Source organism: Ranitomeya variabilis, chromosome 7, assembly GCF_051348905.1.
Source record: "Ranitomeya variabilis isolate aRanVar5 chromosome 7, aRanVar5.hap1, whole genome shotgun sequence".
Classification (NCBI taxonomy): Eukaryota; Metazoa; Chordata; class Amphibia; order Anura; family Dendrobatidae; genus Ranitomeya; species Ranitomeya variabilis.
In genome coordinates, this window is record NC_135238.1 from 206,400,409 (window position 1) to 206,426,842 (window position 26,434).

General features: G+C 44.0%; 1 protein-coding gene across 1 annotated transcript in view; it reads right to left on the reverse strand.

Moving 5' to 3' along the window:
* Positions 1-6,457: 6,457 nt before the first annotated feature.
* The window catches only part of BBS5 (Bardet-Biedl syndrome 5), a 47,030-nt gene continuing 27,053 nt past the window's right edge, over positions 6,458-26,434 (reverse strand). The window contains exons 8-12 of the mRNA XM_077272767.1: positions 22,136-22,198; positions 21,420-21,554; positions 16,168-16,251; positions 7,053-7,076; positions 6,458-6,973 (exon numbers count right to left, since the gene is read on the reverse strand). Of these exons, the coding sequence (XP_077128882.1) occupies positions 6,872-6,973; positions 7,053-7,076; positions 16,168-16,251; positions 21,420-21,554; positions 22,136-22,198 (408 nt within the window). The 3' untranslated portion in view covers positions 6,458-6,871. The remainder of the gene's footprint in view (positions 6,974-7,052; positions 7,077-16,167; positions 16,252-21,419; positions 21,555-22,135; positions 22,199-26,434) is intronic.

Below are 26,434 nucleotides of genomic sequence, written 5' to 3' on the forward strand. Positions count from 1 at the left end.
CAAAAACATCACTGCTCTAGAGGAGATCTGCATGGAGGAATGGGCCAACTTACCAACAACAGTGCGTGGCAACCTTGTGAAGACTTACAGAAAACGTTTGACCTCTGTCATTGCCAACAAAGGATATATTACAAAGTATTGAGATGAAATTTTGTTTCTGACCAAATACTTATTTTCCACCATAATATGCAAATAAAATGTGAAAAAAACAGACAATGTGATTTTCTGGATTTTTTTTTCTCAGTTTGTCTCCCATAGTTGAGGTCTACCTATGATGTAAATTACAGACGCCTCTCATCTTTTTAAGTGGTGGAACTTGCACTATTGCTGACTGACTAAATACTTTTTTGCCCCACTGTATATGCACAGATCTGCAAACAAATTGGGCGGGGTCTAATCCATGTCCCGGTTCCCGGACAGCACTACGTTGGGTCTTCTGTTTCAAAAATGGTATTCTGATGTTCCTTTGATGAAGCCATTGAACTCAACAAAGCAGAATCTAAATATGAAACTTTGGATTACTTAGACTTCCGAGTTTGCCTTTTTAACCATATTTGTTACCTTTTTCCTCCACTCATACCTTGGTCCAAAAACGAGGGCAGAGCTTGGTGGGATAAGGACTAGCTTCTCACACCCAGAAAATAATAGCAAGTAAGAGAAGCTGGAAAGGCAACGAACAGAAAAACAGGGAGACAAAGGGCAGTTATGCTCAACTGTTTGGATTGTGAAGTCTCAACCCCCTATACAATCTTAGAAAAAGGATTGCAGCAGATTCATCATGTGAAGAACATATAAAGCTGGAGAAGAGCGGGTTAAAATCTGAAGGTTCAGTAATGAACAGGAGACAAGATACGTACAAATGTGGTTTATTGATCTACGCATTTTTAAGTGACACTTCTCCATCAGGAGAACCCACAATAATAGCCCACATCTTTGCCAGCCCATGGCTAGGGTAGTTTTGATTTTCTGCCAGAAATGCGCTTCATTTATGAAGAATTGTGTGTCCATTAATAAATTAGCCCCATCTTACTCTACCAGGGTTTTTCTTTTTACTTTAGTCAGTGCCAGTTTTCACCATTCACATGGACCACGATGTTCGGAACATCAGCAGGACATCTGACCCCAAATCAGCAGTGAGGCTGTTGAGTTTGGGTCCGGAGTCCAAAGGCCATTCTAGAAATTGTGGTCCGTACTTGGACTGTACATGTTGTAATTATGAAACCAACTTACGTCTTCCATAGTGGAAAGTACCAAGAAGTGTTTTGCAGATGGAACATTGTCCCTAAAATTAGTTTTTTCATCAGTTACGGTTGTTCAACAGCTCATGTCAGACTTATCTGTTTTCGGTATGTTTCCCTATACTAATGGTCTCTAGAGAGCCATGTCATGTATGTTGGCAGCAAAAGTCGCTGACAATGTTTCTAAATTTAGTTCCCTCTAAATAAAGGATCTGCAGAAGTGAAATCACTAATGTATCTGAACAGACAGCGTCATACGCACAATGAGTAAGAGATCAGACAACCCTCCAGATTTGGATTGCCTGGTATGGTAGCAATTGTTTCCACGTCCCTCTCTGATCCAAGACACTGGAGATTGATGTTGGAGATGGTCAGTAACAGGATTTCAGGCAAATGTATTTTCTCCTTGATCAGACACTGGCAATACTTACTTTCTGGTATTTTTCAATGGAAGTAACAAGGCTCCGACAATCACTTTTAGGCTATGCCAGTGATCCCTAAATTTATTAACCTAGAGGAACACCTGAAAATATTTCCACTCCTGGGGAAACCATAATGCTGTTTCTGCCTCAAAAATGCTTGGTGTCGGAACAGATAAACATTTGAACATTTTTTTGGTCCATGTGTACTACAGACAGAACATGGGAGTAATTATAGTCATACGTGTGATATTCCACACAGACCTCTAGTCCACTTGAAAAAAAAAATTGCAGCAAGCTCTAGTCTGAAAACGACTACTGCAAGTAACCAGCGGGCGACCTGTCCTCTATGACGAGTGCATGGAGCTGCACAAGGAGTCACTCACACCCACAATTTGCACACTTAACCCGTCCAAAAAGTTTGGAGCTAAATTACTGCTTCTATTTTGGAACATGTCTACTTTTTGCAAAGCATCTTGGAGCTGGCTGAAATCAGTTTGCCTTACCTGATATCCAAGTGACAGATACTGTTTGCTGGGGAATCCCTGGTCAGGGAAACTGATAACTCCTGGGAAACCTTGGCTCGGCTGGGATAGGGCATTCATTTCATACTGTTGTTGTCAGGTAAAGAGGCAGCTGAAGGAAAAATGGACCATCACTGTACATTTGGTAGTGCCACAGCCCCTGTAGTCAGCTGGAGCATGGTGGCTCAGTGGTTAGCACTGTTTAAATCCCACCAAAGACAACATCTACAAGGAGTTTGTATGTTCTCCCCATGTTTATGTGGATTTTCTCCGGGTTCTCCGGTTTCCTCCCACACTACAAAAGACAGGGAATTTAGATTGTGAGCCCCAATGGGGACAGTGATTTTAATATTTGTGAAGCGCTGCAGAATATGATGGCACTGTATAAGCAAAGCATAATAATAATGACATAGCTGAGAGTGAAACCCAAAAGATCAGATATTGGTGGCTTATTCTAAGGAAAAGCTGTAAAAACCCTTTTCTTTCTCGCTTCATTGGGGGACACAGGTAACCATGGGTGTATGCTGCGAAACCCTTTTAATGCTTTTTTTTTAAACAATTCACTCACCTATAAGTAATGTTTTCCCACTTAATTCTGCCGCAGAACTGTCACACCCGTTATACCGCACCGAGACAGTCAGCTGCTAAAACAACAGCTGAGGAAAGAACTCATGCGTCCATGTTTAGCTGAGCATATGCTATAAGGTGGCCGGTGATCTATAAGAACGGCAGCTGTAGTGCGCCGATTACAACAATGACAACAACTTAATTCTCACCACACTAGAAGGAAAAAAAAATGCTAAACATCTTACAGGGGAGGAAACATCTGACCTGACGCCATCCACCAATCTACAAGTAGTTTAATTGGTTTGCATTTATCCCTAGTTACTATGAGACTGCTACAGAAACATATAACAAATTATTATACAGCTACACCGATTATTTATTACTCAAATAAACCAAGTACGAATTTCAGGCAGATTTCTTCATCATCGATCCTTTCTATCATATTTCTAAAGGAGAGTTTTTTTTCTGGATGCCAAAACTGTGGGGTAGTATCAGAATCCAGACAGGTGGTTGCCAAATAGTACATTGTAATATACTGGAAGACTTAAAAATTATCCTGACTACTTAGATGGCTTTAGGATTATCTGTTGTATTTATTTCTTTCCATAATATGACTTTCCTGCATTTTCTCCTTTGCAGGATCTCTCTAATTTTCAGTTGTTTCTGAGCTAGTGGGTGGAGATTAACTGTTATGATGTCTCCCATACACAGCACACACAGATATGAGGTATTCCTACTCTCCAGTCACTATATCACATTTCTAGAAGCAACACCAGCATGGATTATACACTGCTCAAAAAAATAAAGGGAACACTTAAACAACAGAATATAACTCCAAGTAAATCAAACCTCTGTGAAATCAAACTGTCCACTTAGGAAGCAACATTGTTTGACAATCAATTTCACATGCTGTTGTGCAAATGGAAAAGACAACAGATGGAAATTATTGGCAATTATCAAGACACCCTCAATAAAGGAGTGGTTCTGCAGGTGGGGACCACAGACCACATCTCAGTACCAATGCTTTCTGACTGATGTTTTGGTCACTTTTGAATGTTGGTTGTGCTTTCACACTCATGGTAGCATGAGACGGACTCTGAAACCCACACAAGTGGCTCAGGTAGTGAAGCTCATCCAGGATGGCACATCAATGCGAGCTGTGGCAAGAAGGTTTCCTGTCTGTCAGTGTAGTGTCCAGAGGCTGGAGGCACTACCAGGAGACAGGCCAGTACACCAGGAGATGTGGAGGGGGCTGTAGAAGGGCAACAACCCCTCAGCAGGACAGCTACCTCAGCCTTTGTGCAAGGAGGAACAGGAGGAGCACTGCCAGAGACCTGCAAAATGACCTCCAGCAGGGCACAAATGTGCATGTGTCTGCACAAACGGTTAGAAACCGACCCCATGAGGATGGTCTGATTGCACGACGTCCATAGATGGGGGTTGTGCTCACAGCCCAACACCGTGCAGGATGCTTGGCATTTGCCACAAAACACCAGGATTGGCAAATTTGCCACTGGTGCCCTGTGCTCTTCACAGATGAAAGCAGGTTCACACTGAGCACATGTGACAGACGTGACAGAGTCTGGAGACGCCGTGGAGAGCGATCTGCTGCCTGCAACATCCTTCAGCATGACCGGTTTGGCAGTGGGTCAGTAATGGTGTGGGATGGCATTTCTTTGGAGGACCGCACAGCCCTCCATGTGCTCGCGAGAGGTAGCCTGACTGCCATTAGGTACCGAGATGAGATCCTCAGACCCCTTGTGAGACCATATGCTGGTGCGGTTGGCCCTGGGTTCCTCCTAATGCAGGACAATGCCAGACCTCATGTGGCTGGAGTGTGTCAGCAGTTCCTGCAAGATGAAGGCATTAAAGCTATGGACTGGCCGCCCGTTCCCCAGACCTGAATCCGATTGAACACATCTGGGACATCATGTCTCGCTCCATCCACCAACATCACATTGCACCACAGACTGTCCAGGAGTTGGCAGATGCTTTAGTCCAGGTCTGGGAGGAGATCCCTCAGGAGACCATCCGCCGCCTCATCAGGTGTTGCACAGTAGGAAGGTCATACAGGCACCTGGAGGCCACACACACTACTGAGCATTTTTTCCTTGTCATGAGGCATTTCCACTGAAGTTGGATGAGCTTGTAATTTGATTTTCCACTTTCATTTTGTGTATCATTCCAAATCCAGACCTCCATGGGATATTCATTTTGATTTATATTGATAATTGTTATGTTTTATTGTTCTGAACACATTCCACTATGCAATGAATAAAAATCTGCAACTGGAATATTTCAGAGATATTTAGGATGTGGTATTTTAGTGTTCCCTTTATTTTTTTGAGCAGTGTATTATATAGCAGTCCTAAACAGTGTGATTCCAGAAAGCAGATATATGATTGATGTATCTCTGTCTCTTTCTCTCACTCGGCTCTTCCCACTTCATAACTTCAGTAAACAGTAGTAATCTGATCTGTCAGTAACTTCAAGATGCAGGGAAGAAGTGGCTCACCAGTATGGAAAGAAGCATATTTTACTGATAAGATATACTGCAATATTTTTGCCAGTACAACATCTTCTGTCTCCATGCAGTTTGACTTTAGAAGCAGCAGCTGCATGGAGGACATAAGTATTGAGCAGTACAGCTGTACATCCTGCTCTGGGATTAGATAATGCACCCACTACAAAGCAGCAACATGATCAGAGTTTCTCTCTGGATCTCTCATCTCTACAGACTTCAATAAGCAGTAGTAATCTCATCCTCAGTAAGTTCAAGAGGCAAGGGAAGAAAAAAGAAGGATCAAAAGTAGGGACTAAAGTATATGTGTATATATATATATATATATATATATATATATATATATATATATATATATATATATATATATATATATATTTTTTTTATTACAAACTTTCTTTTATTCACTTGTTCTATTTATTTAAGCAGTTTTTAAAACGACAGTGACCATGTAAGGATGGTGACAAGCAGTTCTCAAATCACCAAAGTGTTCTACTGAAGGTGTGGACTTAGCGTGGGAAACTGCCTCCTCGCAAGCATACATTGTCGAATTAAATAAAGCGTTATGTTTCAATCAATGCCATCAGTCGGTGGGGTCTTGCACACTTTAGCATTGAGCAAAGTAGAGAATAGGAATAGCAGTATGTCACAGACAAAGACAATATACCTTAAAAGGGGTATTCACACTTCCAAGATCCTATCCCAATATGTAGTAGATGCAATAATAATAATATTAGCAAATACCTCCAATTAGAAATGTGGTATAGTTCTTCTGATTCCCTATGTTGCTTAACCCATGTGCAGGGCGTTGCAGTAGCTTAGGTATCCATGGTTAGAACTACTCATATAGTGACAGTTAGTGGTTGTAACCATGGATATCTAAGCTACTGCAATGACCTTCCCATGAAGTAAACAACATAGCGAATCAGAAGGACTATACTACATTTCTAGTTGGAGATATTTGCCAATAATATTATTATTACAACTACTACATAATGGGATAGGATTATGGAGATTGGAATACCTCTATAACTGTGGAGCAAGCGCAATAGTAGCTAACTGTTACTGCGATCACTATTATGGGGGCACTGGAACATCTAAAAAAAAAGGAGCATGCAAAAAAGAAAAAATACTAAACAACATGTTAATATCATCCCAACAAAGAAAAAACACCAACAGAAATAAATGTTGAGATTTCATTTTTCAAGCTTTATTACATTACATAACATTGCTTTATTTTACAATGTTTAAAAAAAATAATGGGAATAAACAAAATATCAAAATATGTAAATGACAGACGGAGCAGGACTTAAAAATTATAATTTCCTAGATCCAAAATAAATATATAAATAGAAATTTCCTGACGTGTACCGTCTCATATGTAGTTCCTATGATGATAGATATACTGGTATGTACAGGTCATTCTGGTGGACTAGTATGTAACATATTTAACAGATGTAGTAGTAGATCCACTCAAGAGTGAACTAGTAAGACTCTTACAAAATGTATTTTAACCCAAGATACAAAGTTGTTTGGTTATTTCATGATCTCTAGATTTTTTTTTTACTTTTTTTTTTTTTCAGGTTGTTGGGAAAAAAAATATTACACCATGACATCCCATAATCCTTGAAGAGTGAAACCGTCCTTTAGTTTCTCAATGGCGAGGCCAAGTTCTTCAGAAAAGACTGGCTCACGATCTTGTTGCTTGAAGGATAGGAAAAAAAAACTTGAATAAATCTGCTAGGATAGTCTAACACTTTACGCTACAAATACTGAAACTTACCTTGTTTCCATCTGCAAAATAAGCCTATAAAAAATGGAAAAAAATATTGCATCAGTAGAACATTTGTGATCCACAAATTCCATGTCTGAACACACGCGTTTTTTCTAGAAACAGGTTCAACATTTGGCAATCAAATAAATTCTTTATATTTCTCCTTCTAGCTTTACTTCTTCTTCTATAATGTCCGATTCCAGTGTTAAAATGGTTGTATAATGTTCTAAGAAATCCCAAGGATAGTATGAACACTGTATGTTAAAACACTGGTCACAACGGTGACATACTGTCCATACTGACACCATGGGAAAGAGGTGGTAAATGAAGAGTGTGAAATTGCATGTTGTTTTAATTATTATCATACTTGTTTTTCTACATTGAAAAATTCTAATTAAGCAACACAGAACAGGAGAAATGAAATTTGTCTTCTTGCAAACACATTTTTTGCACCTCTCTAAATAAATACTAGTTTTGGCTAGAGACATACTCATATCAGTCTCACCATCAATTTATAGAAAACCATAAATGGAGTGGATTCCTACAAAATTAATACCTACATATGAATACCAAAAGGTATTTGCAAACCACTCACACATATATAAAATATATGTCTAAAAAAAAATCTTCTTGCACATATTTAAAACTATACACAAATGACAAAATTAATATTCAAAAGAGGAAGGATCAATTAAAGAGGAAGGAGGATCTGGTAAAGGGCAAAGTTCGTAGCTCACGCATGTTAAAAATGGCTCCCATATATTGAAAAAGCATTTCTTGTGAAACGCGCGTCGGGGAGGCTGAGGTGGTTTCTAATTTAAAACATGGGTAAGCAGTAACAGTGTTTTGTGACGTGTATACTTATGCTCCTTTGTTTTGGCCAATTGCATTGGATAAGTTTACTTCTATAAGGGAGACATTTTTAACATGTGTGAGCTGCGAACTTGGCCCTTTACCAGATCCACCTTCCTCTCTACTTGATCCTTCCTCTTTTATATGTGTGAGTGGTTTGTGAATACCTTTGATATTCCTACATACAAGTAGGTATTAATATTGCAACCCTTTCTGCCTGTGAGATGGAAGCTAAGAGGAACCTACAGATGTGTTATAATCACACACAGCTCTGCAGTGAGATCAGGGGAGCAGAGAGCGGCCATTACACATCACACTGATAACACTGGTAACCATTAAACATCACACTGGTAACCATTAGAGCTGAGCAAGTATTTCAATATTCGGTTCGGATTACGATTGCTGACAAATATTGTATTTGCAATATTCGCTGAACACAGCCGAATGACATTGTAGTCAATGGGAGTAGAAAAGAACGAATCTGTTCAGAAAACGAACATCAAACATAAATTTGGCACAAATACGGCAAATTTGGATTCTGCGATTGTTTTCGAACATATTCACTCAACTCTAGTAATCATTAAACATCACACTGGTGACACTGGTAACCATTAAGCTCTGGAGGCAGTTATCTTTCAGGCAGCGCCCTCCCCAGAGCCTGGAAGAGGTAATTTATATACACTGTGTTCTAAATTATTATGCAAATTGGATTTAAGTGTCGTAAAGATTTAATTGTTTTGTTTTTCAAATAAACTCGTGGATGGTATTGTGTCTCAGGGCTCAATGGATCACTGAAATCAACCTGAAACACATGTGATAATTAGTTTTCCAGGTGGTTCTAAATAAAGGAAAACTACTTAAAAATGATGTTCCACATTATTAAGCAGGTCACAGGTTTCAAGCAATATGGGAAATAAAAAGGTTCTCTCTGTTGCTGAAAAGCATCAAATAGCGCAATGCCTTGGTCAAGGAATGAAAACAATAGATATTTCCCGAAAACTTAAGCGTGATCATCATACTGTGAAGAGATTTGTGGCTGAATCTGAGCACAGACATGTTCGTGCTGATAAAGGCAGAATGAGGAAGGTTTTTGCCAGTCAAGTTCATCGGATTAAGAGAGCAGCTGTTAAAAAGCCATTACAAACCAGCAAACAGATATTTGAAGCTGCTGGTGCCTCTGGAGTCCCTCGAACTTCAAGGTGTAGGATCCTTCAAAGGCTTGCTGTGGTGCATAAACCTACTATTCGGCCACCCCTAAACAGTGTTCACAAGCAGAAACAGTTGCAGTGGGCCCAGACATACATGAAGACTAATTTTCCAATACTCTTGTTTAGTGATGAGTGTCGAGCAACTGTGGATGGTCCAGATGGATGGAGTAGTGGATGGCCACCATGTCCCAACAAGGCTGCGACGTCAGCAAGGAGTGGAGGAGTCATGTTTTGGGCCGGAATCATGGGGAAACAGCTGGTAGGGCCCTTTAAGGTTCCTAAAGGTGTGAAAATGACCTCTGCAAAGTACATAAAGTTTCGGACTGACAACTGTTGTGAGTTTGGATTCTGGGCTCCCCCGGTGGCCGCTTGTGGAATTGGACTTGTCATCCTCTTTCCTGTTTCACCTGGTTCCATCAGTAGTGGGTGTCGCTATTTAAGCTCATTTCTCTGGTGGTTTCTTGCCGGTCAACAATGTTATCTGATGCCTCTCAGTGCTTGTTCCTGCTTCTAGACTACTACTAGATAAGTTGGACTTTTGTCCATGTTTTGTTTTGCCTATTTGTTCCAGTTCACAGCTGAAGTTTTGTTACTGTGTCTGGAAAGCTCTCGTTGATCAGGGATTGCTACTCTGGCGTTATGAGTTAATGCCAGAGTTTAAGGTAATCTCTGGATGGTGTTTTGTTAGTGTTTTTCTGCTGACCATGAAAGTATACTATCTGTCTTCTGCTATCTAGTAAGCGGACCTCAAATTTGCTAAGACTATTTTCCTGCTGCGTTTGTTGTTTCATCTGAACTCACCGTCATTATATGTGGGGGGCTACTGTCTTCTTTGGAATATTTCTCTAGAGGTGAGCCAGGTCTTATATTTCCCTCTGCTAGCTATTTAGGTCTTAGGCCAGAGCTGGGCATCTAGCGATAAATAGGAAATGCTACCTGGCTATTTCTAGTTGCGCGGCAGGCTTAGTTCATGGTCAGTATAGTTCCATCTTCCGAGAGCTTGTCCCTCTATAGGCTTGCTATGATCTCTGCCTGCAGAGATCATGACAGTTTGACCGGCCAATAAAGTGTTAAAGACCCAGGTTGAGAAAGGAGAGTTATAAGAAGTCTGCTGGAATTTTTTTTTTTTTTTTTTTCCTCCAGTCTGCCTTGCTGCAGTCTTTTTTCTCTCTCTCCTCCTAATCTCTGTATGGCTCTGTGTGCACCTGACAATAATGGATCTCCAGAGTGTAACTGCGGGTTTGAATAATCTCATCACGAAAGTACAAAATTTACAAGATTTTGTGGTACATGCTCCGGTATCTGAGCCGAGAATTCCTTTGCCGGAGTTCTTCACAGGGAATAGAGCTAGCTTCCAGAATTTCCGAAATAATTGTAAGCTTTATTTGTCCCTGAAGTCTCGTTCAGCTGGAGACCCTGCTCAGCAGGTTAGGATTGTGATTTCCTTGCTCAGGGGTGACCCTCAAGATTGGGCCTTCTCATTGCCAGCAGGGGATCCTGCGTTACGCGATGTGGATGCGTTTTTTCTGGCCTTGGGCTTGCTTTATGAGGAACCTCATTTGGAACTTCAGGCAGAAAAAACTTTGATGGCACTATCTCAGGGGCAAGACGAAGCTGAAGTTTTCTGCCAAAAATTCCGTAAATGGTCTGTGCTTACTCAGTGGAATGAGTGCGCCTTGGCGGCAACTTTCAGAGAAGGTCTCTCTGATGCCGTTAAGGATGTTATGGTGGGGTTCCCTGTGCCTGCAGGTCTGAATGAGTCCATGACAATGGCTATTCAGATTGATAGGCGTCTGCGGGAGCGCAAACCGGTGCACCATCTGGCGGTGTCTATGGAAAAGACGCCAGAAAGTATGCAGTGTGATAGAATTCTGTCCAGGAGCGAGCGACAGAATTTTAGACGGAAGAATGGATTGTGTTTCTATTGTGGGGATTCTACTCATGTTATATCAGCATGCTCTAGGCGTACAAAGAAGCTTGATAAGTCTGTTTCCATTGGCACCATTCAGTCTAAGTTTATTTTGTCTGTAACCCTGATTTGCTCTTTGTCATCCATTGCCACGGACGCCTATGTTGACTCTGGCGCCGCTCTGAGTCTAATGGATTGGTCCTTTGCCAATCGTTGTGGTTTTGATTTAGAGCCTTTGGAGACTCTTATTCCTCTGAAGGGGATTGACTCCACCCCATTGGCTAATAATAAACCACAATACTGGACACAAGTAACCATGCGTATCAATCCGGATCACCAGGAGATTATTCGTTTCCTGGTGCTGTATAATTTACATGACGATTTGGTACTGGGATTGCCATGGTTGCAGTCTCACAACCCAGTCTTGGACTGGAGAGCTATGTCTGTGTTGAGCTGGGGATGTAAGGGTATTCATGGGGACTTACCTTTGGTTTCTATTTCGTCGTCCATTCCCTCTGAAGTCCCTGAGTTCCTCTCTGATTATCAAGATGTCTTTGACGAACCCAAGCTTGGGTCGTTACCTCCGCACCGTGAGTGCGATTGTGCCATAGATTTGATACCGGGTTGTAAATATCCCAAGGGTCGTTTGTTTAATCTGTCTGTGCCGGAACATGCTGCTATGCGGGAATATATAAAGGAGTCTTTGGAAAAGGGACATATTCGTCCATCTTCTTCTCCCTTGGGAGCTGGGTTTTTCTTTGTCTCAAAAAAAGACGGCTCTTTGAGACCATGTATTGATTATCGGCTTCTGAATAAGATCACTGTTAAGTATCAATACCCATTGCCATTGCTTACTGATTTGTTTGCTCGTATAGAGGGTGCTAAGTGGTTCTCTAAAATTGATCTTCGTGGGGCGTATAATTTGGTGCGGATCAGGCAGGGGGATGAGTGGAAGACCGCATTTAATACGCCCGAGGGCCACTTTGAGTATTTGGTCATGCCTTTTGGTCTTTCTAATGCCCCTTCAGTTTTCCAGTCTTTTATGCATGATATTTTCCGCGATTTTCTGGATAAATTTATGATAATATATCTGGATGATATTCTGATTTTTTCTGATGACTGGGACTCTCATGTCCAGCAGGTCAGGAGAGTTTTTCAGGTTCTGCGGTCTAATTCTTTATGTGTGAAGGGGTCTAAGTGCGTTTTTGGGGTCCAGAAAATTTCCTTTTTGGGGTATATTTTTTCTCCCTCTTCCATTGAGATGGATCCCGTCAAGGTGCAAGCTATTTGTGACTGGACTCAGCCCTCCTCTCTTAAGGGTCTTCAGAGATTTTTGGGCTTTGCCAACTTTTACCGCCGATTTATTGCTGGTTTTTCGGATGTCGTTAAACCACTGACTGATTTGACCAGACAAGGCGCTGATGTTGCTAATTGGTCCCCTCATGCTGTAGAGGCCTTTCAGGAGCTTAAGCGCCGTTTTGCCTCTGCCCCTGTGTTGCGTCAGCCTGATGTGAATCTGCCTTTTCAGGTTGAGGTTGACGCTTCGGAGATCGGAGCTGGGGCAGTGTTGTCGCAGAAAGGTTCCGACTGCTCCGTCATTAGGCCTTGTGCCTTCTTTTCTCGCAAATTTTCGCCCGCAGAGCGGAATTATGATGTTGGGAATCGGGAGCTTTTGGCCATGAAGTGGGCGTTTGAGGAGTGGCGCCATTGGCTCGAGGGGGCTAGGCATCAGGTGGTGGTATTGACTGACCACAAAAATTTGATTTATCTTGAGACTGCCAGACGCCTGAATCCTAGACAGGCGCGCTGGTCTTTATTTTTTTCTCGCTTTAATTTTGTGGTGTCATACCTACCGGGTTCTAAGAATGTTAAGGCAGATGCCCTTTCTAGGAGTTTTGACCCGGACTCTCCTGGTAATTCTGAACCCACAGGTATCCTTAGGGAGGGAGTAATTTTGTCGGCCGTTTCTCCTGATCTGCGGCGGTCCTTGCAAGAGTTTCAGGCGGATAGACCGGATCGTTGTCCGCCTGATAGACTGTTTGTTCCGGATGATTGGACCAGCAGAGTCATCTCTGAGGTACATTCTTCTGCATTGGCAGGTCATCCCGGAATTTTTGGTACCAGGGATTTGGTGGCAAGATCCTTCTGGTGGCCTTCCCTGTCACGAGATGTGCGAGTCTTTGTGCAGTCATGTGACGTTTGTGCTCGGGCCAAGTCTTGTAGTTCTCGGGCTAGCGGACTGCTGTTGCCCTTGCCTATTCCTAAGAGGCCTTGGACACACATCTCGATGGATTTTATTTCAGATCTGCCTGTTTCCCAGAAGATGTCTGTCATCTGGGTGGTCTGTGACCGTTTCTCTAAAATGGTCCATTTGGTTCCTCTGCCCAAGTTGCCTTCTTCTTCTGAGTTGGTTCCTCTGTTTTTTCAGAATGTTGTCCGATTGCACGGTATTCCTGAGAATATTGTTTCTGACAGAGGTACCCAATTTGTGTCTAGATTTTGGCGGGCATTCTGTGCTAGGATGGGCATAGATTTGTCTTTTTCATCTGCTTTTCACCCTCAGACTAATGGCCAGACCGAGCGGACTAATCAGACCCTGGAGACATATCTGAGGTGTTTTGTCTCTGCTGACCAGGATGATTGGGTTGCTTTTTTGCCATTGGCAGAGTTCGCCCTCAATAATCGGGCCAGCTCTTCCACCTTGGTGTCCCCGTTTTTCTGTAATTCGGGGTTTCACCCTCGATTTTCCTCCGGTCAGGTGGAATCCTCGGATTGTCCTGGAGTGGATGCGGTGGTGGAGAGATTGCATCACATCTGGGGGCAGGTTATGGACAATTTGAAGTTGTCCCAGGAGAAGACTCAGCGTTTTGCCAACCGTCATCGTCGTGTTGGTTCTCGGCTTTGTGTTGGAGATTTGGTGTGGTTGTCTTCTCGTTTTGTCCCTATGAGGGTCTCTTCTCCTAAGTTTAAACCTCGGTTCATCGGCCCTTATAGAATATTGGAGATTCTTAATCCTGTTTCTTTCCGTTTGGACCTCCCTGCGTCCTTTTCCATTCATAACGTTTTTCATCGGTCGTTATTGCGCAGGTATGAGGTACCTGTGGTACCTTCAGTTGAGCCTCCTGCTCCGGTGTTGGTTGAGGGTGAGTTGGAGTACGTTGTGGAGAAAATTTTGGACTCTCGTGTTTCCAGACGGAGACTCCAGTATCTGGTCAACTGGAAGGGTTACGGCCAGGAGGATAATTCTTGGGTCAATGCATCTGATGTTCATGCTTCTGATCTTGTTCGTGCCTTCCATAGGGCTCATCCTGGTCGCCCTGGTGGATCTGGTGAGGGTTCGGTGCCCCCTCCTTGAGGGGGGGGTACTGTTGTGAGTTTGGATTCTGGGCTCCCCCGGTGGCCGCTTGTGGAATTGGACTTGTCATCCTCTTTCCTGTTTCACCTGGTTCCATCAGTAGTGGGTGTCGCTATTTAAGCTCATTTCTCTGGTGGTTTCTTGCCGGTCAACAATGTTATCTGATGCCTCTCAGTGCTTGTTCCTGCTTCTAGACTACTACTAGATAAGTTGGACTTTTGTCCATGTTTTGTTTTGCCTATTTGTTCCAGTTCACAGCTGAAGTTTTGTTACTGTGTCTGGAAAGCTCTCGTTGATCAGGGATTGCTACTCTGGCGTTATGAGTTAATGCCAGAGTTTAAGGTAATCTCTGGATGGTGTTTTGTTAGTGTTTTTCTGCTGACCATGAAAGTATACTATCTGTCTTCTGCTATCTAGTAAGCGGACCTCAAATTTGCTAAGACTATTTTCCTGCTGCGTTTGTTGTTTCATCTGAACTCACCGTCATTATATGTGGGGGGCTACTGTCTTCTTTGGAATATTTCTCTAGAGGTGAGCCAGGTCTTATATTTCCCTCTGCTAGCTATTTAGGTCTTAGGCCAGAGCTGGGCATCTAGCGATAAATAGGAAATGCTACCTGGCTATTTCTAGTTGCGCGGCAGGCTTAGTTCATGGTCAGTATAGTTCCATCTTCCGAGAGCTTGTCCCTCTATAGGCTTGCTATGATCTCTGCCTGCAGAGATCATGACAGACAACTTTCTTCCATGGTATACAAAGGAGAAACGTGCCTTCAGGAGCAAAATCTTCTTCATGCATGACAACGCACCATCTGATGCTGCAAAGAATACCTCTGAGTCATTGGCTGCTATGGGCATAAAAGGAGATAAACTCATGGTGTGGCCACCATCTTCCCCTGTCCTCAACCCTATAGAGAACCTTTGGAGTATCATCAAACAAAAGATCTATGAGGGTGGGAGGCAGTTCACACCAAAACAGCAGCTCTGGGAGGCAATTCTGACTTCACGCAAAGAAATACAAGCAGAAACTCTCCAAAAACTCACAAGTTCAATGGATGCAAGAATTGTGAAGGTGATATCAAAGAAGGCGTCCTATGTTAACATGTAACTTGGCCTGTTAGGATGTTTTGGAGTTAAATAGCTTTTTTGTTCAGTGAATGTGACCTCCTAGTGCCGCAAATTCCACAAATGAGCATTTTCAGTTCTTTAAAACATATCAAATGTCTAGAAATTATACTGTGCCTAATAATTTGGAACGGTGCATTTTGAGTTTTTATTCATTTTGGAGATTATACTGTTATCATTGGGAGGTTTCTCAATAAAATTCAATGTATATTCTAACGGGTGATGACTTTTATTAGACTGACTGTCATTTGCCCCAACCTTTTAGGAAAATCTGAGAAAAATGTAATTTGCATAATAATTTGGAACATAGTGTAAAGTGATAAGATGATTTCTCAGCAACAAGGCATCCGATATGAGACACACAGGGAGGACTTTTTGTCAGCATTCTATAGCCTGTATTTCAATATTAGTAGTTTAAGTCTACCAAAAACATTAGACTAATGTTGACAGCAGCAGATGTTAGCGTCAGATTCGGCTGACACTCTGATGTGTATGGTGGGAGCCAAGTGATTGTCAGGGGAGATGTCTGATTTCAGACTGCCGATCGTTTTGTTCTCCCAGAAATAGAAATGAGACATGGCGGAGCTGGCTGATGAATGATCAGGTGAAGCATCGTTTGGCCAATAACCATCTAATATACATGGGGGCCTCTAGGGTGGACATGCTTCTAACCACCTACCACGAAAGCATCAGTGTGCTCATCAGCTTCTATCTCCACATCATCCTGAACCTGTTCAACCGTTAGCTCCTCCAGTGCCTGGGGCTGAAAAATAAAACAAAAAGGAATAGTTTTTGTTGTTGTTGTAAACCTTTGTTTTATGCCTCCCAAAAACCCTTCTGTATCGGTTAAAAGTCTTAGGCTAGTTTCACACTAGCGTTTGGCAGGGCTGCAGACTTCCTCCGTGAAGCTCCGCCCACTGCCGCGCCTCTTCATTCAGCTCCGCCTACGGCTGCATGCGTCCTGCGTACCCTATCTTTAACATTGGGTACGCAGGCCATGCGGATGTATGTGGATGCCTCGGCAGGCGTCGTTTTCACGCTGCGCCAACCTGAGCCGAATGCAACATGTTGCAATTTGTTGCGGTCGGCGCAGCGTGAAAACTACGCATGCGGAGGCATCCGCATACATCCGCATGGCCTGCGTACCCACTGTTAAAGATAGGGTACGCAGGATGCATGCAGCCATAGGCGGAGCTGAAGGAAGAGGCGCGGCAGTGGGCGGGTCTTCACGGAGGAAGTCCGCAGCCCTCCGCAGCCATGCCAAACGCTAGTGTGAAACTAGTTAGTGTGTGTCTACATGAGATGGATTTTTTGCAATGGAAAAGCTGCAGAATTTCATTGCAGCCATGCCACAGATTTCACCCTTCGTACTGTCAGCAAGGTTGAAAACCATGTAAGCATCGCCTTCACTCAGGAGTCTAGTTATCTAGAGCAGGAAAACGTCTATATACATTTGAACGAGCGATCAGTCATACATTGAAAAGAAACGAGATTTCATGCTGAACATACAGCAGCATATCTACAAGAAATATGTACACCCCTGATAGGCATTGTTCTGCCCTACAGCGCTGGGATACAGGAAAGTTATCTAACGACTAGTAAGAGTAAGGCTATGTGCACACGTCAGGATTTCTGAAGAAAACCGGACATTTTCTGCAAGAAATCCGCATGCGCTGAACCAGCTCTGCTGCGGTTGTTAAAGTTCAGCTGATCCAGTTGTAATTGTTCCTGCTCTGCCACATCTGCCAATTTTGTTCCCCCCACATTGACCTGGTGCTCCAGTACCACCTGTCCGTGCTGCATTAGAATTGCTCATCCAGATCAACAGCTTTGCGCTTCCACCAACACCATGAAACAGGGGCGCAACGATCTCGACCTAAACGCTACCCCTTAGACCCCACTCCAGAGCCTCTCACCTAGCCAAATCAGTTCTCATGCTTCGCACTGACGAGGGCCGACAGCCCGAAACACTGTGTCTGCGAATTGAGGTACTGATTTGGCTTTTATCCTAAGTCACGTTGCACGACTCGTTAAAGGGTTGATTGTGACTTGTAGGATCGCTACTTCCAACAGGTGACGCTATAGAGTTTAAGTCCTCTTTTTCTCAGAAGAGGCAATTTGAATATTTGGTGATCTGAAACATTTAAGTGTGACAAAAATGCAAAAGAATAGGAAAATGAGCTGGTGGGAAAAAGAAATAAGATTTAGAACGCTACAAGGGCCCATACATCTAATCAACATGCGGTGAAGGTAGGGGGCCCTGTCCAAATCTTGCACCGGGGCCTATCGGACTCTAGTTACACCACTGCCAGAAAAAATATCACACTGGAAAGCACAACCACAGGTATAATGATCCAAAATCAATAGACTACCCATCTACCTCACCTATTTGGTGCGTCTACAGAAAAAGAGAAGCTCTTTGTGGCAACCTGCCGCTTTGTTTAATAGTCAAGGATCCTAGAAAAGGATTTCAACCCTCACACAAAATACAGGAGTCATGCCAAGTCATGAACTGTGTAAGTGAAGTGTCCACCGAGTAGAAGGCACGTCTCCATGAACAAATGACAGCACTGCAGCTTGTCATTTTATTTATGGTACAGCTAATCTCCTCCAGGACATTATACAGAGATTCTTGAAAAGACCTTTATCGTGACTCACAGAGCAGTTATGTCCCAGCAGTTTTGTAGACTACACATAAGCCTTCCAGTAACTTTCTATGTTTGTGATAAATGAGGTCTAATATATTTTTAAGCAACTACTAAAGTTTTATAACATGCAAAACGGAGAAGCCATGTCACCTATAATAAATAAAAGTGACAGATTAGAGCTGGAAAGACCTGTCCTTCTGCTCCGCATGCACTGTGATCTACTCAGTGATTAATGTATACAAGTACCCCTATACAATAAGCTGATTTTGGGGGTCCAGCTGTCAGTCAAATGTAGGACTTTCTAACTCTCCCATTTATTGAGCAGTCCAAGGGTAAAAACCTGATTCCTTTGTTCCTCCCTTCATTATTTTTTGTTCTTTTAAATCACATAGTTTTTATTAAAGCATATGACACGCCAGTAACACAGTCTGACACAATTTCCAGACAGGTACAATGAATACAAGACCTATTAATACATTTTCATTTTACTAAACAACACCCTTACCCTGTAACCAACCCCCCTCTCCCCTCAATCCCTTGCCCGATATCCATCAAAACCATCTAACATCACCTCTTGCAAGATGGTACCAATCTTTACAAAAGCCCACCTGTACATGTAGAAATCCCCCTAGAAGCAACTAAACGACCCCCATTCTATTGTACATCAACTCAACAGACTGCCATGCCTGGGTAATCCATCCATCCGCCCCACACATTTTCAAATTATGTTTTCTGACCTCTCTTGATGTATATATTCCTTTCCATGAGGACAATAAAATGCATTTTGTTTATAAATTCCTTTTTTCCTGGTGGTCTATCATCCAACCAATGTATCGCAATAAGCTTCATCGCAGCATACAACAATCTTGCAATAGTCAACCTTCCACTCATCCGTAGCAACATCATCCATACAGCCCAAAAGGCAAGTCAGCGGGTTACGCACCACATTTACTCCTGTCCCTTCATTAGTTTAAGGGCTCATACCCATCACAGTAAAAAACAAAGACAAAAACGGACTGATATCGGTCCAGAAAAGTGGGACGAGTGTCAGGTGAGGACAGGGGAGGCATATGGTTGTTATTTTAATTCTTTTACAGGGGACATTGGCTTCAGTGGATTGGGCAGTAAGGTGACTATAAATTTGCTTTTTTATATAAAAACAATCGTCTTTGTTTGATATAAAGGATTATTATTCAGGGTGTTTTTTTATTTTATTTACAATACTAGATGGTGGCCCGATTCTAACGCATCGGGTATTCTAGAATATGCATGTCCACGTAGTATATTGCCCAGTCACGTAGTATATTGCCCAGTCACGTAGTATATTGCCCAGCGACGCAATATATTGCCCAGCCACGTAGTATATTGCACAGCGACGGAGTATACAGCACAGAGCCACGTAGTATACAGACTTAAAATAAAAAATAAACATATACTCACCTTCCGAAGGCCCGTTGAAGTCCTGGCCCTGTGTGCGGTGCACGCGGCAGCTTCCGGGCCCAGGGTTGGTATGAGCGCAGAACCTGTGATGACGTCGCGGTCACATGACCGTGATGACATCGCGGTCACATGACCGTGATGACGTCGCGGTCACATGACCGTGACTTCATGGAAGGTCCTTCTCGCAGGACCTGTGATAACGTCGCGGTCACATGACCGTGACGTCATGGCAGGCCCTTCTCGCATACCATCCTTGGCACCGGAACCTGCCGCTTGCATGGAGCGGTCACCGGAGCGTCGCGAGGAGCGGGAAAGGCGGCAGAAGGTGAGCATATAATGATTTTTTTATTTTTTTTTATTATTTTTAACATTAGATCTTTTTACTATTGATGCTGCATAGGCTGCATCAATATTAAAAACTTGGTCACACAGGGTTAATAGCGGCAGTAACGGAGTGAGTTACCCGTGGCATAACGCGGTCCGTTACCGCTGGCATTAACCCTGTGTGAGAGGTGACTGCGGGGAGTATGGAGCGGGCTGTGACTGCGGGAAGTATGGAGCGGGCGCCGGGCACTGACTGGCGGGGAGTAGGGAGGGACTAATCAGACTGTGGCCGTCGCTGATTGGTCGCGGCAGCCATGACAGGCAGCTGGCAAAACCAATCAGCGACTTGGATTCCATGACAGACAGAGGCCGCGACCAATGAATATCCGTGACAGACAGAAAGAAGGACAGACAGAAAGACAGAAGTGACCCTTAGACAATTATATATTAGATGATTATGGTAATGGTGCGTCTTATAAATGCCTCTCCATTACCAACCACAATGGTTGGTAATGGGGCGTCTTATAAATGCCTCTCCATTACCAACTACTTGGATTGATGTCAGCTACAAAAAACAAAACTGACATCACGCCACCACACCAGAACAAGTGGGAAGAGCAAGGATAAACTCAAGAATTGGCACATCTTATGGATGCGCCTTTTCTGGGGCGGTTGAAAGATGATGTTTTTAGTCTGGGACAGGGACAATATCCATGACCCCTTCCTAGACTATTAATATCAGCCCACAGCTGTCTGTCTAGCCTTTGCTGGTTAATAATTATAAGGAGACACCAAGTCATTTTTTTATGAGGTCCCCCATTTTAATCACCAGTAAAGACTTAGTATAAAGTTGTGAGATGATGTTAATAGCCTGGGAAGCTCCATGGCTTTTACCCCCATCCCTGGCTATAAACACCAGCCCCCAGCTGTCTGCTTTCCCTCTGCTGGTTAATAAAATTTTGCGGGATCCCACGCCATTTTTTTTTAAACTTATTTAGTAATTAAATACATGTACATTAAGCTACACAAGCACTGTACTAATTATATATTTAACTGACATCTTTATATCTATTTTATTTTGTTGTGTCACGCTGTGATTTTACTGCACGCAGCAGTAAGGACATTTCACAGCCATTGACTTGCATTGGCGACTCGCGTCCGAGATACGAGGACAATCGCTGCGATTTCTCAGCCTGAGCTGAATTGCAGATGAGAAGGGACATATATTTTTTTTATCGGATTGCACTCGTCTGTTTTTCTTGCAAAGGAATATGAGCCCTATGACTCATGAATACTCAGCCAAGCCGAATTTTCATGTGTATGGGAAAGTCAAGAGAGATAGCTTTTAACTGAACATCTGCTATACAAGGCATAGTATAGGGTCCACGAGATGCGAATTGTACAAGTTCCCAAACCCAAAGGCCTGCAGCACTTTTCGTTGAGGCCATTGCTTTTCACTTCCGCTTTGAGATTTATGTCAATCATGAAAAATGGTTCAGAAGAAAAAGTGACAAGTTACCTTTTCTTCCATCTCATACTCTACTCCGAATATTGGGCTTGCGGAGTAGACTCGGTGCAATGAATTAATCTCTTTCACAGAATCCTGGAGCTTCTCTACTGGGTCGATTTTAAAGCCGAGCACATAGCCGCCACTCTAAACCACGAGACAAGGGCAAGACTAATGAATACAACACTCAAAACAACAGAAACATCAACAAAACGTTGAAAAAGAAAATTTCAGGAAAGGTTATTAATCTACTTATTTAACGTAATATACAGTATTTATTTTACCTTAATACATTATCAAAATCACATTAATATTTGGTGAGCATATGATGAGTCTAAGATACAAGGAATCACAGTCTATTACATTTTACTGTAAGATAGCCGGAAAGTGAATAAAATCTGTTGATCTACTGACATATCTTATATAAATAGGTACTTTAGTAACTCCGGCATTGCAGGTGGCCCCATTCACTTATGCTATGCTGCAGTTTCCCTGCATAGGACAGAGCGACGTTGAGTAGGGAAAGACTGAAGAGGCCGCAGTGCTGAATCCGAGCCACAGCCTCTTCACTCTCAGGATCTGTTGGGGTCACAGAGGTTGGGATCTCCTTAACATATCCTATAGACACGCCATCACTTTTTAAGATGGGAACGACATTTAACAACATGCACCCAGCACTGCACCTGAACATACAACCAAATACTACAATACTTAGTAATAACTTTTACCTGCTGGGAGCTTTCAATCACAAGCGCTAAACCAAACTTGGAGTCTCGTATTTTTATGGATCGCTGGTTAAAAAAAAAATAAAAAAAAAAATACGTGTTAATCCCTAAATACATGCATAAGCAATACATGAAATGTAATAGTTAATATGTAGTGAAGATGAAGGCTGTGCACCCGTGTGTTCTTTCTATGCATTGTACACACTAAAGCCTTCTGAACCAAGGGAATGTGCACACATTAAAGGGAACCTGTCATCCCCAAAATCGAGGGTGAGCTAAGGCCACCGGCATCAGGGGCTTATCTACAGCATTCTGTAATGCTGTAAATAAGCCCCCGATGTATCCTAAAAGATGATAAAAAGAGGTTAGATTATACTCACCTGGGCGGCGGTCCGATCCTGTGGGGGTCGCGGTCCGGTCCGGGGCCTCCCATCTTCATAGGATGACGTCCTCTTCTGGTCTTCACACTGCGGCTCCGGCACAGGCGTACTTTGTCTTCCCTGTTGAGGGCAGAGCAAAGTACTGCAGTGCGCAGGTGCTGGGAAAGGTCAGAGAGGCCCGGCGCCTGCGCACTGCAGTACTTTGCTCTGCCCTCAACAGGGCATACAAAGTACACCTGCTCTGGAGCCGCAGCGTGAAGACCAGAAGAGGATGTCATCCTATGAAGATGGGAGGCCCCGGACCGGACTGCGACACCCATCGGACCGGACTGCAGCAGGGACTGCCCCTGGGTGAACATAATCTAACGTCTTTTTCTCATCTTTCAGGATACATCGGGGGCTTATCTACAGCATTACAGAATGCTGTAGATAAGCCCCTGATGCCGGTGGGCTTACCTCACCCTCGATTTTGGGGGTGACAGGTTCCCTTTAAGAATTTTCTGCATCAAAAAAGCTGCATAAAAAACATGCATTTTTGATAGTTTTTTTTAGGCGTCGGTTTCCCCATTCATTAGGCTATATTCATGTGGTGTTTTTTTCTGCAGCAAAACTGCTCTCTTGGCAGCAAAAACACCACTTTCAAAACACAGAATTTGCTGGATGTTTTTTGTTGCAGATTACATGTATGATTTCTCTACAAAAAAAGGTTGCTAAAACACAGCAAAGCACGTTTTCCATTGCGTTCTATGGGAGAAAAAAAAACGCTGAAAGAATGGACACGCTGCAGATTTGAAAATCGCTGCAGTTCTCACTTTCACTCAGGAGAAAAAACAAGAGCGTGCATGAGATATCTGAAATCTCATACATTTTGCTAGTGTGGTAAAAAGCAGGTACTTATTTGCATAAAAAATCTGCATAAAAAACACTGCATGTGAACATAGCCTTAAGATGGGTGAAAAACACTGCAAAAAGGAGATTTTTGTGTACTCAACGTAAAATCTCTTTCTCTTAGCCTCTAATTGGGGGACACAGGACCATGGGTGTTATGCTGCTGTCCACTAGGAGGCGACACTATGCATAATCTGAAAAAGATTAACTGTGGCTCCTCCTCTGCAGTATAAACCCCTGGACGGCATCAGCCTTCTCCAGTTTTGTGCAAAAGCAGTAGGAGGAACGTAACATGAATAACATAATTATGCCTGTAAGAAGGCAACTATGTAACATGAATAACATAATTATGCCTGTAAGAAGGCAACTATGTACGAGTCAAGAAAACAATATGAGAACTCAACAGTTACAACGGCCCGGAAAAGCCAACAGGGTGGGAGCTGTGTCGTCCAATTAGAGGCTAAGAGAAAGAGATTTTACGGTGAGTACACAAAAATCTCCTTTACTCTGTCGCCTCATTGGGGGACACAGGACCATGGGACGTCCTAAAGCAGTCCCTGGGTGGGAAGCAATGGACGAATATTGTGCAGACAGGCCCCTATACTTAGGGTACCGCCGCCTGCAGAACACATCTACCCAGGCTCGCGTCCGCTGAGGACTGGGTATGAACCCTGTAGTGTTTAGTAAACGTGTGTAGGCTAGTCCAAGTGGCCGCCTTACACACTTGTTGTGCCGAAGCCTGGTGCCGAATGGCCCAGGAGGCCCCTACCGCCTGTGTAGAGTGTGCCGTAATACTGGCTGGAAGAGGAGAATTGTTAAGGCGGTAGGCCTCTTGTATGTTGGAGTTGATCTACCTGGCAAGGGTAGCTTTGGAAGCTGGCAGACCCTTGTGGCCACCTTCCGGAAGGAGGAAAAGAGAATCAGACCTCCGGAAGGACACAGTCCCATACACGTATATACGCAATGCCCTGACGAGGTCAAGCGTATGCAGAGCCTTCTCCACTCTATGAACCGGGACCAGACAAAGGGATGGTAGTGAAATTTCCTCATTGAGGTGGAAGTTGGACACAACCTTTGGAAGGAAGGATGGGACCGTACGAAGAACTACCTTGTCCTGGTGAAAGGCCATGAAGGGCCGTCTGCAGGAGAGTGCTGTCAGTTCAGACACCCTGCGTAGTGAGGTGATTGCCACCAGGAAAACCACCTTCTTGGAGAGAAGGCGGAGCGGGACCTCCTTAAGGGGTTCGAAGGGTGGTTCCTGCAATGCTGTCAGGACCAGGTTGAGGTCCCACGTTTCTAGTGGTCGTCTGTAGGGGGGAACCAATAGGGAAACCCCCTGAAGAAAAGTCCTTACTTGCGGCTTGGTAGCAATGCGCCTTTGAAAAAGCACTGAGAGGGCTGACACCTGCCTCTTAAGCGAGCCTAATGACAGCTTGGCCTCCAGACCCGATTGGAGAAAACCAAGTACTTTGGGTAGGGAATAAGGGAGTGGGGTCTGGCCACGAGATTCGCACCAGGTAAAGGAAGCTTTCCAGGTACGGTAATAAATCTTGGCAGAGGCTGGCTTCCGTGCCCTGATCATGGTTCCAATGACGTCCGGCGAGAGCCCTGATTGGGTTAGAACCCAGGTCTCAAGGGCCACGCCATCAAATTGAGAGCCCCTGAGTTCTGGTGGTAGAACGGGCCTTGTGATAGAAGATCGTGGCGGTCGGGGATACGCCAGGGGGCGTCTGCTGTAAGTTGTTCGATGTCGGCGTACCATGTACGTCTGGACCAGTCCGGTGCAATTAGGATGGTTGGAACTCCCTCTTGTTTGATCTTCCTCACCACTCTGGATATCAGGGGGAGAGGTGGAAAAATGTACAGAAGCTGGAACTGGGTCCAGTCCTGAACCAGAGCATCTGCTCCGAGAGAAAGCGGATCGTGTGTTCTGGCCATGAAGTTGTAGACCTTGGCATTGAAGTGGGATGCCATTAGGTCCACATCCGGGGTCCCCCAGCGATGGCAGATATGGCGAAAAATTTCGGGATGGAGAGACCACTCTCCCGAATCTATTTCTTGTCGGCTGAGGAAGTCTGCTTCCCAGTTGTCCACACCTGGAATGTGGACCGCCGAGAGAACCGACCCGGTGTCATCCACCCAGTGGAGGATATGGGACACTCCTCGCATCGCCTGGGTACTGCGGGTCCCCCCTTGGTGATTCACATATGCCACAGCCGTGGCATTGTCCGACTGTATTCTGATGTGAGAGGCTGCAAGTGATGGAAAGCCCTCAATGCCAAGAGGATGGCACGAATTTCCAGGATGTTGATGGGCATGGTCGCTTCCACTGGGGTCCACTTGCCCTGTGGTGTAGGTGCACTGCACCCCAACCCTGCAGGCTCGCATCGGTGGTCAGAACTTTCCAATGACCTGTGAGAAAGGATTTCTTCTTTGCTAGCGAGGCTGGCTTGAGCCACCAGTGCAGGGACCTCTTGGTTGACGACCTTAGCCGGAACTCCCTGTCGAGAGAGAAAGGGTTCTTGACCTAGGACTTGAGGATGGCTAGTTGGAGAGGCCTGAGATGAAACTGGGCAAATGGGACGGCTTCTATTGCTGCCCCCAACCTGCCGAGGACTCTCATGGCAAACCGGAGGGATCGAGGGGGTTTGCGGAGGAGAGTGCGAACTCCTAGACGGAGAGCCAGTACCTTGTCCTTGGGAAGGAGCACTAGACCCCTGGAGGTGTTGAATAGCATTCCCAGGAAGGTCAGAGACTGACTCGGGGTTGGTGACTTTTGTAGGTTGACTAACCAACCCATGCGACTCAGAGTGTCGATTGTGATTGAGACGCTGAGCTCGCAGACCTTGAAGGTGGGAGCCTTGATGAGTAGATCGTCCAAGTATGGAACGACTACTATGCCTCTGGAGTGCAGGACGTCCATGGTGGCTGCCATGACTTTGGTAAACACTCTGGTAGTGGTCCTGGTCGATTGCGAACCTGATAAATCTTTGATGAGCAGGTGCAATCGGTATAAGCAGGTATGCGTCTTGTA